At 46.9% G+C, this 18,337-nt stretch overlaps 1 protein-coding gene across 2 annotated transcripts in view; it reads left to right on the top strand.

The window, feature by feature from the left end:
• kif21b (kinesin family member 21B) overlaps positions 1–18,337 on the top strand; it is a 169,399-nt gene that overhangs the window by 130,298 nt on the left and 20,764 nt on the right. The window contains exons 27-30 of one of the 2 annotated variants that reach the window (XM_079507108.1): positions 7,138–7,176; positions 13,692–13,828; positions 16,636–16,816; positions 17,625–17,789. In XM_079507108.1, the coding sequence (XP_079363234.1) occupies positions 7,138–7,176; positions 13,692–13,828; positions 16,636–16,816; positions 17,625–17,789 (522 nt within the window). The remainder of the gene's footprint in view (positions 1–7,137; positions 7,177–13,691; positions 13,829–16,635; positions 16,817–17,624; positions 17,790–18,337) is intronic. The other variant, XM_079507109.1, reaches the window with a different exon arrangement.

An 18,337-nucleotide genomic window follows, 5' to 3' on the forward strand; every position in this document is an offset into this window, starting at 1 on the left:
GTTTCGAAAATATAAAAAGTGCTTTGGACAAAACCTCTTAACTCCATTGGAACCTCAAAATGTCTTCTAAAGCAGCTAACTCCACCACCTCTCCCCCTCTCATGGAAGTCATTGACAATATATAAAGTTACAAAACCAACTTTGATGAGGCTGTATTGCTTTGTTTTAAAAAATATAAGGTTTTTTTAATTTCCTGAAAGTTTTATATTTTTCATTCCTGAAAAATGAAAATTTTGGAGTTATGAGGTTTCCTCCCGACAGCAGAGATATGTAGAGCTGAAGATTCTGAACAGTTATTTCTTATAATCAATATGTTTGTTTCCCCTCCCATAAAACTGGGAAATAATACAACACCAAAAAAATGAAATAAACAAATATCAGTGTCGGACAGGAATGTCCATATTGGTGCATCCCTAGTGACGAGCAGTGGCGAAGCGATGAAAAAAGCGACAAAAAAGCGATTAAAAAAGCGACAAAAAAGCTATGAAAAAAGCGAAGCGATGAAAAAAACTACCAAAAAGCGACAAAAAAGCGACCAAAAAGCTATGAAAAAAGCTATGAAAAAGCGACGAAAAAGCGACGAAAAAAACGACGAAAAAAGACCCCCAAATTGACACTAATTAGCCCGCGGACCCCCCATTTGAAAAGATATGCCAGGGACCCCCATAACAGAAGATGTACGGCTCTAACAGTGATTCTCAACCCGTTTAATTTCAAGGACCCCCAGTTTGACATGCATTAGTCTACGGACCCCCCATTTAATGGCATTTCTATCTCTGGGACCCCCCAATTTATATTGTAAAATCAATGTTAATTTAACTCTGAGAGTGTACACATGGTACACTCTCAGAGTTACAGACCCATGACGGTCTATTTGGTTCCAAACTATCTGGGGATCCCCTGGAACTCGCTCAAGGACCCATGGGGGTCCCCGGATCCCCTGGAACTCGCTCAAGGACCCATGGGGGTCCCCGGACCCCCTGGAACTCGCTCAAGGACCCATGGGGGTCCCCGGATCCCCTGGAACTCGCTCAAGGACCCATGGGGGTCCCCGGATCCCCTGGAACTCGCTCAAGGACCCATGGGGGTCCCCGGACCCCCTGGAACTCGCTCAAGGACCCATGGGGGTCCCCGGATCCCCTGGAACTCGCTCAAGGACCCATGGGGGTCCCCGGACCCCCTGGAACTCGCTCAAGGACCCATGGGGTCCCCGGATCCCCTGGAACTCGCTCAAGGACCCATGGGGGTCCCCGGATCCCCTGGAACTCGCTCAAGGACCCATGGGGGTCCCCGGATCCCCTGGAACTCCCCGGATCCCCTGGAACTCGCTCAAGGACCCATGGGGGTCCCCGGACCCCCTGGAACTCGCTCAAGGACCCATGGGGGTCCCCGGACCCCACTTTGGGGAACCACTGTCCTAAACTGTTACTTTTGAGGATTCAAATTGAAAAAACATCAAAAGTAGCAGATCTACAAGCTCAAATTAGTTTGACGCTCTAGTATGGATGAGCAAGTATATAATTTATAGGCCTACAGTGCCGTTAATTTATGAATGAACGCAAAAAGTTTGAAAAATAGACTTATATGGAGATATGAGGTTTCTGCCTCACAGCAACAATATTAAATCCAACGTTGACTGAAGCAAAAAATACATACAAAAATAAATGACCAACAGCATGACGGAAACAGTAGCATTTCATAGAGCTCTTTAAATAAATGACCAAACAGCATGACGGAAACAGTAGCATTTCATAGAGCTCTTTAATAAATAAATGACCAAACAGCCTGACGGAAACAGTAGCATTTCATAGAGCTCTTTATAAATGACCAAACAGCATGACGGAAACAGTAGCATTTCATAGAGCTCTTTATAAATGACCAACAGCATGAAGGAAACAGTAGCATTTCATAGAGCTCTTTAATAAATGACCAAACAGCATGACGGAAACAGTAGCATTTCATAGAGCTCTTTAAATAAATGACCAAACAGCATGACGGAAACAGTAGCATTTCATAGAGCTCTTTAAATAAATGACCAAACAGCATGACGGAAACAGTAGCATTTCATAGAGCTCTTTATAAATGACCAAACAGCCTGACGGAAACAGTAGCATTTCATAGAGCTCTTTAATAAATAAATGACCAAACAGCATGACGGAAACAGTAGCATTTCATAGAGCTCTTTAAATAAATGACCAAACAGCATGACGGAAACAGTAGCATTTCATAGAGCTCTTTATAAATGACCAAACAGCCTGACGGAAACAGTAGCATTTCATAGAGCTCTTTAATAAATAAATGACCAAACAGCATGACGGAAACAGTAGCATTTCATAGAGCTCTTTAATAAATAAATGACCAAACAGCATGACGGAAACAGTAGCATTTCATAGAGCTCTTTAAACAGCATGACGGAAACAGTAGCATTTCATAGAGCTCTTTTCCAAAGAGCTTTTTTAGTTAATTTGCACAGAAAATAATACAATTAAAAAGCCTTTGGGGACTTTTGACTCAGCTGCGCAATTAATTTGATAATTATTGTCACTGCTGGGCCTGGGATCATTGTCATTGTCAACAGTAGCATTTCATAGAGCTCTTTATAAATGACCAAACAGCATGACGGAAACAGTAGCATTTCATAGAGCTCTTTATAAATGACCAACAGCATGAAGGAAACAGTAGCATTTCATAGAGCTCTTTAATAAATGACCAAACAGCATGACGGAAACAGTAGCATTTCATAGAGCTCTTTAAATAAATGACCAAACAGCATGACGGAAACAGTAGCATTTCATAGAGCTCTTTAAATAAATGACCAAACAGCATGACGGAAACAGTAGCATTTCATAGAGCTCTTTATAAATGACCAAACAGCCTGACGGAAACAGTAGCATTTCATAGAGCTCTTTAATAAATAAATGACCAAACAGCATGACGGAAACAGTAGCATTTCATAGAGCTCTTTAAATAAATGACCAAACAGCATGACGGAAACAGTAGCATTTCATAGAGCTCTTTATAAATGACCAAACAGCCTGACGGAAACAGTAGCATTTCATAGAGCTCTTTAATAAATAAATGACCAAACAGCATGACGGAAACAGTAGCATTTCATAGAGCTCTTTAATAAATAAATGACCAAACAGCATGACGGAAACAGTAGCATTTCATAGAGCTCTTTAAACAGCATGACGGAAACAGTAGCATTTCATAGAGCTCTTTTCCAAAGAGCTTTTTTAGTTAATTTGCACAGAAAATAATACAATTAAAAAGCCTTTGGGGACTTTTGACTCAGCTGCGCAATTAATTTGATAATTATTGTCACTGCTGGGCCTGGGATCATTGTCATTACAGTAATAACCATATCTAATAGAGTTCCTATTAAAGGGGCATTCCACTCATTTTCAACATTTTACTATGTCATTAATGTACCTTAGAGCTGTTGTGTGGAAATAATAAAAAAGTTCCCCCATTCTGTGTTTCCTAGAACTAGAGGTCTAAAAGAAATCATTAACATGGTGAAACACATCTTGATGATGTCATCAAGATGTGTTTCACCATGTTAATGATTTTTTTCACAATTACAGTTCTAGGAAACACAAAATGGGGGGGACCTTTTTATTATTTCCACACAACAGCTCTAAGGTATATTAATGACATAGTAAAATGTTGAAAATGGGTGGTTTTCCCCTTTAAGAAACAACACATGGAAGGTGTGAAAAGATCATTGGTACAGTATTACAGTATTACAGTAGTATTATTGTATTCATTGTGATATCATTTCATATCAGGTACAGCAAAGACACGGCGGCTGCTCTCGTCTCTCGCTCTCGGCAGCCTTAGGAATTGAGCAGTTAAAAATCTACGCAGTGTTGTTTTTGGCAGCAAATTTCGATTTTAGTTTTAGTCATAGTCTCTTGAATGGCGTTCATTTTGTTTTAGTCACATTTTAGTCACCTGGAATGTTTTAGTGTTAGTCCAGTTTTAGTCGACTAAATGTAACTGTCATAAGATTTTAGTCGACTAAATCTACAGTTGATTTAGTCGACTAAAATGTATTTTGGCGGGCCTTGATGCCGCCGTAATGACTGATTTTTACACTTCCTGAAGATAGCAGATCTACAAGCTCACAACGCGTCGCGCTGCGACGCGTTGTGAGCTTGAAGATCTGCTATTTTCAGCATGCAACCAAGTGTAAAATGACTTATACTGGATCTCTTGTCCACTAGTCCCTATCTAACATTTTAGTCTAGTTTTTATTTGTTGACGAAATTGTCAATATATTTAGTCTCTGTTTTACTCATCATAGCTTAGTTTTCATTTAGTTTCCATTTAGTTTCCGTCAGTGAAAAAAGGTAGTCGACGAACATTTTTCGTCTTTCATTTTAGTCGACGAAAACAACAATGTTGCTCTATTAGCCGACACGACGGCCTTTCGACAAGCTCCTCCCTCTCCCGGGAGGTTGATTGTCCTCCAATCAACTGCATTGTCCTTCTTGCTAACCCCGCCTCCTTCTCCTCCCCCGCCCCCACCCTGTTCATGCTAATGGGGGTACGTTCTAATACAAGCAGCCGTATTCATATACCTGACTGAAAATAGCAGATCTACAAGCTCTAAGCTTACAACTCACAAAGAAAGTTGAGAGCTTGTAGATTTGCTGTTTCCGGTGCACGCCCACCAGCAGAACGGTGAAATAACGCCTCTCAACTATTATGTGCCAGAAATATGGGTTTTTCGCCGATAAGTTTTAAGCCAAATTCCAGTACCCAGAATCTCGGCCACTTGCTCACTCCCACTCGGTCACTCTCTGCATGCCCCTGGCCACGCCCCTGGCCACGCCCCTGGCCACTCCCACTGCTCTGTTCTCTGACCTTTAACCTCTTAACGTGAGCCCCCTGCCTCCTCTAACCCAGCCGTTTTGTTAGCTTGGTTGCCATTTAATGGCTGAACGTAAACAAAGCGGCGACCTCTCCAATTCTACCCAAACTCAATCAATGAAACTATACTTTCCCACGATGCTACTCCGCTGGAGATATTTAGTATACAAATAAATAGCGCGGCCGATTCGCTGATTATCCGAAGAAAAATGAGATCCCTTGACTTTGTTTTCCTTTGTGAAATTGGGGAGCTGATAATAATGACCAGCGGAGTAGCTGCTGTTGTTGTTGTTGTTGTTGTTGACGACTGATGTTTGTTTTCAGCCTGTTTGCAAAACCCCCACCTGTATTATTCCTCCTTTCCTACTCCCTTTAATTCCTTTACGGTTGAAATGAAACTCGGACGATTTTCAACCTTAAAAACGTTAGTGTGGCAAAAAGATAAATACAAAGAAACGCAACATAATCGTCTGTTGTCGGGTAGAAACTGTTCTATGCCCTTTTTTAAGGTTTTACTATTATCCTTTTTAAATAGTTCAAATAGACGATCTACGAGCTCACGTAGTATTTGCAAATGTGTTATTGGAATAGTCAAATAAAGCCAAAGGAGTTTAGGGACAATGGGTAAGGCACGGGGCGAACATATATAGGGCCCACAAGCTCTTCTGACTGTTCATAAGACCCCCATGTCACACTTATGACCCCCGTGTCACACATCACACTTTATTCACTTTATTCAGCTCTTATGACCCCCGTGTCACACATCACACTTTATTCACTTTATTCAGCTCTTATGACCCCCGTGTCACACATCACACTTTATTCACTTTATTCAATTCACTTTATTAAAAAGCTAAAATATGTTGTTTTATTGCAACACTGGGTGTTACAGGGTTAAGAGATACGAAGGATTCTGCCGGACAGCGAGGATAGCTAGGCCTACGGGACACTCCGTAAGCCCCATCAAGGATAGCTAGGCCTACGGGACACTCCGTAAGCCCCATCGATGATAGCTAGGCCTACGGGACACTCCGTAAGCCCCATCGATGATAGCTAGGCCTACGGTACACTCCGTAAGCCCCATCAAGGATAGCTAGGCCTACGGGACACTCCGTAAGCCCCATCCATGATAGCTAGGCCTACGGTACACTCCGTAAGCCCCATCAAGGATAGCTAGGCCTACGGTACACTCCGTAAGCCCCATCAAGGATAGCTAGGCCTACGGGACACTCCGTAAGCCCCATCGATGATAGCTAGGCCTACGGGACACTCCGTAAGCCCCATCGATGATAGCTAGGCCTACGGGACACTCCGTAAGCCCCATCGATGATAGCTAGGCCTACGGGACACTCCGTAAGCCCCATCGATGATAGCTAGGCCTACGGGACACTCCGTAAGCCCTGATCCATGATAGCTAGGCCTACGGGACACTCCGTAAGCCCCATCGATGATAGCTAGGCCTACGGGACACTCCGTAAGCCCCATCGATGATAGCTAGGTCTACGGGACACTCCGTAAGCCCCATCGATGATAGCTAGGCCTACGGGACACTCCGTAAGCCCCATCGATGATAGCTAGGCCTACGGGACACTCCGTAAGCCCCATCGATGATAGCTAGGCCTACGGGACACTCCGTAAGCCCTGATCCATGATAGCTAGGCCTACGGGACACTCCGTAAGCCCCATCGATGATAGCTAGGCCTACGGGACACTCCGTAAGCCCCATCGATGATAGCTAGGCCTACGGGACACTCCGTAAGCCCCATCGATGATAGCTAGGCCTACGGGACACTCCGTAAGCCCTGATCCATGATAGCTAGGCCTACGGGACACTCCGTAAGCCCCATCGATGATAGCTAGGCCTACGGGACACTCCGTAAGCCCCATCGATGATAGCTAGGCCTACGGGACACTCCGTAAGCCCCATCCATGATATCTAGGCCTACGGGACACTCCGTAAGCCCTGATCCATGACACACAACAACATGTCTGACTTTTCACAGAAGACATGATTTGTTTTGCCACACTAACTAACGCCGTATCACGGACTGGAGGTATTAGGTTGAACATCTGAACACGTTTCTCTTCAACCATGTGTCAGTTAACCCCTTCTCTCTCTCTCTTCCTTAGTGTGATTAACCCTTTCCTTTCCTCCTCCTCCTCCTCCTCTTCCTCCTCCTCTTCCTCCTCCCCTAAACCCCTGCACCCCCCCCCTCCCCCCCGTCCTCCTCCTCCTCCTCCTCGCTCTTCTTCCTGCAGGTCTGACGACAGCGACTCCTCGCTCTCCGAGGTGCTCAGGTATAGAGGCTCCTGTCTCCTAGTCTCCTGTTTCCTAGTCTCCTAGTCTCCTGTCTCCTAGTCTGGTGTCGTTTCTCTCTGTCTCTCTCTTCCCACCCCACCCCCCCCATCCTGTTCCTGTCTGAACGACCCTCCTTCCTGTCTGAACGACCCTCTCCTTCCTGTCTGAACGACCCTGCTTCCTGTCTGAACGACCCTCTCCTTCCTGTCTGAACGACCCTGCTTCCTGTCTGAACGACCCTCTCCTTCCTGTCTGAACGACCCTGCTTCCTGTCTGAACGACCCTCTCCTTCCTGTCTGAACGACCCTGCTTCCTGTCTGAACGACCCTCTCCTTCCTGTCTGAACGACCCTGCTTCCTGTCTGCTTGCCTTGTTTCTCTGTCTGGTGACCCTAACCCACCACCATGACGGGGGGAGGGGGAGAGGGGGGGGTCATTGTGTTGCATGCAGTGCAAAATCCTGAGTGTGAATTTGACCACTTTGAATGTGGGGGTCCCTGTTTGGGGGTCCCTGTTTGGGAGTCCCTGTTTGGGGGTCCCTGTTTGGGAGTCCCTGTTTGGGGGTCCCTGTTTGGGAGTCCCTGTTTTTGGGGCATGTCATCTGAAACATGACGTGCTAATTGTATATTTCCCTATGATTACAGTTATCGTTCTTAAATGTTTTTGAAATGTCCCAAAACAATTGCAGATTCTTTCCACCACGTACAACAGCATGAAACAGGCCTTAAGTGGTTAACTCTGAAAGTGTAAAAAGAAAAAATAAAGAAAGCAGAAGAATTGACCTGCGAGGTCATTAACACTCAGAATTAAATGAATACTCAGATGATTTCCACAGTGTGTTCTATAATCTCGCTGGCTTCATCACTTTCTTGATTTGCCCTGCTTTGCACGTGTGTGTGTGTGTGTGTGTGTGTGTGTGTGTGTGTGTGTGTGTGTGTGTGTGTGTGTGTGTGTGTGTGTGCGTGTGCGTGTGTGTGCGCGCGCGCGCGCGCTGCGTTGTGGTGTGCCTTGCATGCACAATGCTAACGAGGCTCGCCCCTGTGTTCCTCGGGTTGTGGAGACACAGAGGGGCATTGTGGGAAAATAATGAAAAGTAGCGAGTGCTCATTTCATCCAACTCATGTCAAGGACCCCAACAATGATATGCCCGCCGACCCTCATGTTGTTCCAGAGACCCCCAACCACCCCCATGAATTAAAAAATGTTCACTGTGAAAGAATATAATACTCAAAGATTTGCGCCACATTTTCACAATTTTTCAAAAATAGCAGATCTACAAGCTCGTAGCGCGGCACCGAGTGCCGCGCTACGAGCTTGTAGATCTGCTATTTTTCAACAGCTAAAGTGTAACATAATGCACCCCAACCTCCTCCTGCATGATGTCTTTCTTTCACGTTCAGCCGTTGAGAAACAGTGTGTCGGAAAGGCAACACAAACGGAAAAACACACGCATAGGTTGGGAGATGGTGATTTAGAAAGGGGGGGTTGTGTGCGTGCGTGCGTGCGTGCGTGCGTGCGTGCGTGCGTGCGTGCGTGCGTGCGTGCGTGCGTGTACAGTATGCCAGCCGTTTCCAGTCAGGCCTCCAGAGACCAATTTCTCCAACATCTCTCTGTCTGTTCTCCACTCATGTCTCTATGGCTGACTGACCTCTCAGAGAGAGGGAATGGACCCGCCAGGGGGGATAACTACTGAAACCTGGCAACGTCCACATGTAGGACATGGAGATTGGACAGTCCCAGTAGTGTTGTTTTGTTTTTGGCAGAAACATTTTGTTTTAGTCATAGTCTTTTGAATAGTTTTTGTTTAGTTTTAGTCACATTTTAGTCACATCGAATGTCCTAGTGTCAGTCCAGTTTTAGTCGACTAAATGTCATAAGATTTTAGTCGACACGCTGCGACGCGTTGTGAGCTTGTAGATCTGCTATTTTCAGCGTGCAACCAAGCATAAAACTGGATCTCTTGTCCACTAGTCCCTTCCTAACATTTTTGTCTACAATTCCATGCTGTATTGATGGCATATAGGAGAGATAACAGGCAAACGTTGATCAAAATATCAACTCCTTCTGCATTAACTAAATGTGTCTAGAGTCTAGACTTCTTGAAGTAAATTAAGTAATGCAGATGTTTAACTGTTAATGTTAATGATCTGTAAGGGTCCATTTGGTGCTGGTGTTTATGGACACTGATCTGTAAGGGTCCATTTGGTGGTTTATGGACACTGATCTGTAAGGGTCCATTTGGTGCTGTGTTTATGGACACTGATCTGTAAGGGTCCATTTGGTGCTGTGTTTATGGACACTGATCTGTAAGGGTCCATTTGGTGGTTTATGGACACTGATCTGTAAGGGTCCATTTGGTGGTTTATGGACACTGATCTGTAAGGGTCCATTTGGTGCTGTGTTTATGGACACTGATCTGTAAGGGTCCATTTGGTGGCTTATGGACACTGATCTGTAAGGGTCCATTTGGTGGTTTATGGACACTGATCTGTAAGGGTCCATTTGGTGGTTTATGGACACTGATCTGTAAGGGTCCATTTGGTGGTTTATGGACACTGATCTGTAAGGGTCCATGTGGTGGTTTATGGACACTGATCTGTAAGGGTCCATTTGGTGCTGTGTTTATGGACACTGATCTGTAAGGGTCCATTTGGTGGTTTATGGACACTGATCTGTAAGGGTCCATTTGGTGGTTTATGGACACTGATCTGTAAGGGTCCATTTGGTGGTTTATGGACACTGATCTGTAAGGGTCCATTTGGTGGTTTATGGACACTGATCTGTAAGGGTCCATTTGGTGGCTTATGGACACTGATCTGTAAGGGTCCATTTGGTGGCTTATGGACACTGATCTGTAAGGGTCCATTTGGTGCTGTGTTTATGGACACTGATCTGTAAGGGTCCATTTGGTGCTGGTGTTTATGGACACTGATCTGTAAGGGTCCATTTGGTGGCTTATGGACACTGATCTGTAAGGGTCCATTTGGTGCTGTGTTTATGGACACTGATCTGTAAGGGTCCATTTGGTGCTGTGTTTATGGACACTGATCTGTAAGGGTCCATTTGGTGCTGTGTTTATGGACACTGATCTGTAAGGGTCCATTTGGTGGCTTATGGACACTGATCTGTAAGGGTCCATTTGGTGCTGTGTTTATGGACACTGATCTGTAAGGGTCCATTTGGTGCTGTGTTTATGGACACTGATCTGTAAGGGTCCATTTGGTGCTGTGTTTATGGACACTGATCTGTAAGGGTCCATTTGGTGCTGTGTTTATGGACACTGATCTGTAAGGGTCCATTTGGTGCTGTGTTTATGGACACTGATCTGTAAGGGTCCATTTGGTGCTGTGTTTATGGACACTGATCTGTAAGGGTCCATTTGGTGGTTTATGGACACTGATCTGTAAGGGTCCATTTGGTGGCTTATGGACACTGATCTGTAAGGGTCCATTTGGTGCTGTGTTTATGGACACTGATCTGTAAGGGTCCATTTGGTGCTGTGTTTATGGACAATGCCCCATTTTTCTATTTCATACAATGAGTCCAAATTTAGAAAGAATACCCCAAAAAGTAGCGATACAAGGTGTCTGCCCGACAGCAACGATGTGCGTGCGTGCGTGCGTGCGTGCGTGCGTGCGTGCGTGCGTGCGTGCGTGCGTGCGTGCGTGCGTGCGTACGTGCGTGCGTGCGTGCGTGAGAGACACAGCACTGTGAGCCTCCTGCTGTGTCAAAGTGTGAAACACCTTAATTGGGCAAAACATGAACCAACCAAAAGATGGATGAAAAAGATGTGGTGGGCTCAGAAAAACAACAGCATCAGAAGTAGTGTGTGTGTGTGTGTGTGTGTGTGTGTGTGTGTGTACATGCACACATGCATACATGCATGTGTGTGTGGGAGTAATTGCACGTGTGCATAACATGTGCAGTCAAAGGTTCCTGTCTGATCGGGTGCATCGGAGAGACTCTCATTGTATCCATGTTGTCGTTTCTGTTCATATTAGGATGTTTTTTCGTTGTGCGCTGCATGCGTTGTGTGTGTGTGTGTGTGTGTGTGTGTGTGTGTGTGTGTGTGTGTGTGTGTGTGTGTGTGTGTGTGTGTGTGTGTGTGTGTGTGTGTGTGTGTGTGTGTGTGTGTGTGTGTGTGTGTGTGTGTGTGTGTGTGTGTGTGTGTGTGTGTGTGTGTGTGTGTGTGTGTGTGCGTGCGTGCGTGCGTGCGTGCGTGCGTGCGTGCGTGCGTGCGTGCGTGCGTGCGTGCGTGCGTGCGTGCGTGCGTGCGTGCGTGCGTGCGTGCGTGCGTGCGTGCGTGCGTGCGTGCGTGCGTGCGTGCGTGCGTGCGTGCGTGCGTGCGTGCGTGCGTGCGTGCGTGCGTGCGTGCGTTGTGTGTTTGGTTCATGTGCCTCAGGGCTCTAGATTTATTCTAGTTCCATTTATTCTAGTTCTAGATTTATATCTAGTTTTATTCCACCCATTTTTCCACCCAGTGTCAATTATCTAATATAATCCTGGGCTCTACACTCCCTCCGCCAACCTGGGGAGAGCAACGGACTGACCTCGTGCTTCCTTCTATGCATGAGGAGTCCAAGCTGCTTCTTTTCACCTGACAGGGGGGAGTTTCCCTGGTTGGACGTATACAGCGCGTGGAAGGAACACGTTATTCCAACCAGTTCCTTTCCCCTCCATCAGGCGCCCCGACTGATCAGGGGGAGGCAGTTTAGAGACCAGGATTACTGCATGTTTTTTTGTGAGGGTACCTACCCTAGGGGACACAGGGAGAACATGTGAGGGTACCTACCCTAGGGGACACAGGGAGAACATGTGAGGGTACCTACCCTATGGGACACGGGGAGAACATGTGAGGGTACCTACCCTAGGGGACACAGGGAGAACATGTGAGGGTACCTACCCTAGGGGACACAGGGAGAACATGTGAGGGTACCTACCCTAGGGGACACAGGGAGAACATGTGAGGGTACCTACCCTATGGGACACAGGGAGAACATGTGAGGGTACCTACCCTAGGGGACACAGGGAGAACATGTGAGGGTACCTACCCTAGGGGACACGGGGAGAACATGTGAGGGTACCTACCCTAGGGGACACAGGGAGAACATGTGAGGGTACCTACCCTAGGGGACACGGGGAGAACATGTGAGGGTACCTACCTTAGGGGACACAGGGAGAACATGTGAGGGTACCTACCCTAGGGGACACAGGGAGAACATGTGAGGGTACCTACCCTAGGGGACAAGGGGAGAACATGTGAGGGTACCTACCCTAGGGGACACGGGGAGAACATGTGAGGGTACCTACCCTAGGGGACACGGGGAGAACATGTGAGGGTACCTACCCTAGGGGACACGGGGAGAACATGTGAGGGTACCTACCCTAGGGGACACGGGGAGAACATGTGAGGGTACCTACCCTAGGGGACACGGGGAGAACATGTGAGGGTACCTACCCTAGGGGACACGGGGAGAACATGTGAGGGTACCTACCCTAGGGGACACGGGGAGAACATGTGAGGGTACCTACCCTAGGGGACACGGGGAGAACATGTGAGGGTACCTACCCTAGGGGACACGGGGAGAACATGTGAGGGTACCTACCCTAGGGGACACGGGGAGAACATGTGAGGGTACCTACCCTAGGGGACACGGGGAGAACATGTGAGGGTACCTACCCTAGGGGACACGGGGGGAGAACATGTGAGGGTACCTACCCTAGGGGACACGGGGAGAACATGTGAGGGTATCTACCCTAGGGGACACGGGGAGAACATGTGAGGGTACCTACCCTAGGGGACACAGGGAGAGAACATGTGAGGGTACCTACCCTAGGGGACACGGGGAGAACATGTGATGGTACCTACCCTAGGGGACACAGGGAGAACATGTGATGGTACCTACCCTAGGGGACACAGGGAGAACATGTGAGGGTACCTACCCTAGGGGACACGGGGAGAACATGTGATGGTACCTACCCTAGGGGACACGGGGAGAACATGTGAGGGTACCTACCCTAGGGGACACGGGGAGAGAACATGTGAGGGTACCTACCCTAGGGGACATGGGGAGAACATGTGATGGTACCTACCCTAGGGGACACAGGGAGAACATGTGATGGTACCTACCCTAGGGGACACAGGGAGAACATGTGAGGGTACCTACCCTAGGGGACACGGGGAGAACATGTGATGGTACCTACCCTAGGGGACACGGGGGAAGAACATGTGAGGGTACCTACCCTAGGGGACACGGGGAGAACATGTGATGGTACCTACCCTAGGGGACATGGGGAGAACATGTGAGGGTACCTACCCTAGGGGACACGGGGAGAACATGTGATGGTACCTACCCTAGGGGACACGGGGGGAGAACATGTGAGGGTACCTACCCTAGGGGACACAGGGAGAACATGTGATGGTACCTACCCTAGGGGACACAGGGGGAGAACATGCTAACTCCACACAGAAAGGCCTGTTTCATAATGTTTGTTATGTCTGTCCGTGTCCACAGGGGTGTGATCAGCCCTATCGGGGGTGTGAAGGGGGGTCGAACCGCGCCCCTCCAGTGTGTTTCCGTGGCCGAGGGCCACACCAAGCCTGTGTTGTGTGTCGACGCCACAGACGAGCTGCTCTTCACCGGATCTAAAGGTACGCATGCACGCACGCGCACACACACACACACACACACACACACACACACACACACACACATACACACACACACACACACACACACACACACACACACACTTTTGTGTGTGTGTGTGTGTGTGTGTGTCACAGTACTAGTCGACGAAATCGAAATCAACCCTGACACGCAGCTAGATGAAAACCTGTAATACAAAACATGGATATTCCTTGTTATGATGCGTCACTGAGCTCTTTGACACATTCTGGGCGGGAACCCCTTTTGGTGTTTTAAGCATTATGTTATACTTTAGCTATTGAAAAATAGCAGATCTACAAGCTCATAGCACCGAGTGCCGCGCTAAAAATGCAGCCCAATTTTTAACTCAAATCTTTTCTTCGGGGTCCCTGGAACAACATATTTTCAGATGGGGGTCGGCGGCCAAATACATATATTTTTGGGGGTCCTTGACATGAAAATGTTCGAGAACCACTGATATAGAAACATGAGGTTTTTCAGAATTCAGGATTTAGGAGACATTTGTCGTCCTCAGGTCTAAAAGGGTTAAGTACCAAGTTCATCTCTTTTCATGTATTCGCTGTACTAAAAGGTCGTCTGCTGGTGGTGATCAACGCCGTGTAGCGTTGGGGGTGATCAACGCCGTGTAGCGTTGGGGGTGATCAACGCCGTGTAGCGTTGGGGGTGATCAACGCCGTGTAGCGGTGGGGGTGTTTAAGGTCGTCTGCTGGTGGTGATCAACGCCGTGTAGCGGTGGCTGCTGGTGGTGATCAACGCCGTGTAGCGGTGGCTGCTGGTGGTGATCAACGGCGTGTAGCGGTGGCTGCTGGTGGTGATCAACGCCGTGTAGCGGTGGCTGCTGGTGGTGATCAACGGCGTGTAGCGGTGGGGTGTTTAAGGTCGTCTGCTGGTGGTGATCAACGGCGTGTAGCGGTGGCTGCTGGTGGTGATCAACACCGTGTAGCGGTGGGGGTGTTTAAGGTCGTCTAATGGTGGTGATCAACGCCGTGTAGCGCTGCTGGTGGTGATCAACGCCGTGTAGCGCTGCTGGTGGTGATCAACGCCGTGTAGCGGTGGGGGTGTTTCTGAGCTTTGATTTATATAAAAATACAAAATAAAGTTGTTTTTGCCCTTATACTTTTAATAGGTTCACCAGATGTTGCATTTTATTCTCTTCATCTGTTCTGTAAAATCACAGGTCACCAGGTTCACTGTTTAACCCATTTAGATTCTACAAATGTCTTCTAAATCCTGACAGTTTTCTGAAAAACCTATAGTTTCTATGTCAGTCGTTCTCAAACATGTTCATGTCAACGACCCCCAAAAATATCTGTAATAATTTTTAGTCGACTAAAATCTAGTTGATTTAGTCGACTAAAATGTGTTTTGACAGGCCTTGGTGTCGTTGTAATGGCAGATTTTACACTTTGGTTCTATACAATCTTGATATATTATATCTGAAATATGTTGTTCCAGGGACCCCCCGGAAGCAAATATTTGAGTTAAAAACGTTCGCTCTGAAAGAATATATATTCAAAGATTTGCGCCACATTTTCAAGATTTTTCAAAAATAGCAGATCTACAAGCTCGTAGCGCGGCACTCGGTGCCGCGCTACGAGCTTGTAGATCTGCTATTTTTCAATAGCTAAAGTATAACATAATGCTTAAAACACCAAAAGGGGTTCCCACCCAGAATGGGTTAACTTCACTGTTTCTCAACTAGTGGAAAAACAAATCACTAAATTAATGTTCAGGGGCCACATGCGATACCTCCACGGACCACCAGTTGTCCACGGACCACCTGTTGGAGACCCCTGATTTAGTCCAGGGGTTCTCAACCTGGGGGTCGCGACCCCTCGGGGGGGTCGCCAAATTATTTTGGGGGGTCCCCAGATTATTTAAAAATAATAATGTTTTTTTTGGCAACTGAATGGCTGGAAATTTGAAATGAACACTCCCAACGCCCAGGACGAAGTTCTTTGTCCTTTCTATTAGTAACGCCCGACGCCCAGGACGAATTATTGTCCAAAAGACGAAGTTTATTGATATGAGAACGGATCGCATGGCTCTATAGCCCAGGAGCGCCTGTTGGGCAATCCTCTGTGTTGCGCAAGAGTGAGACGTCATCGAAAAACTCCCTCCCCTGTTTAGCTGATGAAAACGAAAATCTTAAAACATGAATAACTCGCGATCTAAATCATCCCGTCTAATTATGAAAAAATATCCTGTGTTAGACGGCGCTCCGCGGTCCAGTCGCTAGTCGCGATAGATTTATTCTTACCTCCCCAGGGGGTCCCCAGCCAAAAAGCCCTGATTTAGTCAACTAAAACTAGACTGAAACTAAAACTTCTCAGGCGACTATACTTTCTTTAATAGGTTCACCAGATGTTACTGCAGATATAAAATACAGAAAGAAAAGGCTTGTCCTCAAAATACTGCAACACGTCGATACAAATCCACTTTATTTGTAAAAAGAAATACATAACACATGAAATATAGCTTATACGCCCGAGCCCAGATGTCTGTGACGATGTTGTACTCTATGTAATGTTTTTACATTTTATGCTCTTTATTTGTTCCATAAAACCATAGGTCAGCAGGTTCACTGTTCCACTTCACTGTTTCTCAACTAGTGGAAAGAAATAAATCAACAAATCCTACATGAATGTTCAGGGGCCACATGTGATACTTCCATGGACCACCAGTGGTCCACGGACCACCTGTTGAGAACCCCTGATTTAGTCGACTAACACTAGACTGAAAACTAAAACTTTTCCAGCGACTAAAACACTGTTGGTCCCCCCCCCAGACCGGACCTGTAAGATGTGGAACCTGGTGACCGGCCAGGAGATCGTCACGCTGAGAGGACACCCCAACAACGTGGTGGCCGTCAAATACTGCTCCTCGTCCTGCCTGGTCTTCTCCGTGTCCACCTCCTACATCAAGGTGTGGGACATCCGGGACTCGGCCAAGTGCGTCCGCACTCTGACGTGAGTACCCTCTGTCTCTAAACCTCCGGGACTCGGCCAAGTGCGTCCACACTTTTTTATTTATTTTTTATTTTCTTCTGGTATTCAGACAGCCATCAATGGGTAGAACGCTCCTCCAAAAAATTGTAGTCTCTGTGACACATCTAGGGGCCACAATCTGCATTCAAAGATTATCCTAGAAGCTTTGTCATTGGTCGATTTGCCTGTCTGCTTCCTGATTGGTTAGTGATTGCAACGTTTTTTTTCCCCGACCAATGACAAAAGCTTCTAGGAACATCTTTGAGTGCAGATTGCAGCCCCCTAGATGTGTCACAGGGGAGCGTTCTACCCATTGCTGGCTGTCTGAATACCAACAAATAAATAACATTTAAAAAAGTCATTAAAGACTTTGACATAATATTGCTTATAGCAGCTTTAAGCCTCGGATGAAGCCAACATCCAAGTTGACAAATCATGACAATTAACGAAAACATTTTGGGCCGAACAAATAATTAGATAGAAGTAAAACAAAAAAGTGTTGTACCCTGCCCCATTCTGGGCGGGAACCCCTTTTGGTGTTAGCATTATGTTATGCTTTAGCTATTGAAAAATAGCAGATCTACAAGCTCATAGCGCGCCACCGAGTGGCGCGCTATGAGCTTGTAGATCTGCTATTTTTGAAAAATTGAAGAATGACTGACATAGAAACATAGCTTTTTCAGAAAACTGTCAGGATGTAGAAGACATTTTTAGAATCTGATCTCAGGTCAAAATGGGTTAAAACAACAACCTTGAACCTTGACCTTTCTCCCTCTCCCACCCTCTGCAGTTCTTCCGGGCAGGTGGTTCCGGGCGATGCGTGTGCGAGCACCACCACGCGGACCATCACCTTCGCCCAGGGCGAGTGCCAGATCAACCAGATCTGCCTCAACGGGTCGGGCACCGTGCTCTACGCTGCTGCTGGCAACACCGTGCGCACCTGGGACCTCAACAGGTACATTTACACACCCCTGGGACCTCAACAGGTACATTTACACACCCCTGGGAAAATAGCAGATCTACAAGCTCATAGCACGCCACCGAGTGGCGCGCTACGAGCTTGTAGGTCTGCTATTTTTTAAAAATTGTTAAAATGTGGCGCAAATCATTGAATATATATTTCAGAGCGAACATTTTTAACTAAAATATTTGCTTCTGGGGGGGTCCCTGGAAGCAAATATTAGCAAACATAGCTCTAAATGCAATGCATTAGAGCTATGGACCAGAGCTACTCTCTCCCCATGCCTTCGGCCTGGTGGAGACAATACCATCCGATTTATGTAGCGCTTTTCTTGGTACGCTTTACAAAACAGAACAAAAAAAGACACAACTTTATTGAGATAATAAATAAGTTAAAAGGGCTTAAAACGAAGCAAAGCACAACATTAACACTAATTGGGGGATTAGCAGTAGGCTGGAAATGTGAGTCTGAAGAGATGGATTTTAAGGGAGGCTTTGAACGGGGCGAGGGTGGGGGGTGAGGGTGGGGGGTAGGGGGCGAGC

Source organism: Electrona antarctica (assembly GCF_951216825.1).
Source record: "Electrona antarctica genome assembly, chromosome: 8".
Classification (NCBI taxonomy): domain Eukaryota; kingdom Metazoa; phylum Chordata; class Actinopteri; order Myctophiformes; family Myctophidae; genus Electrona; species Electrona antarctica.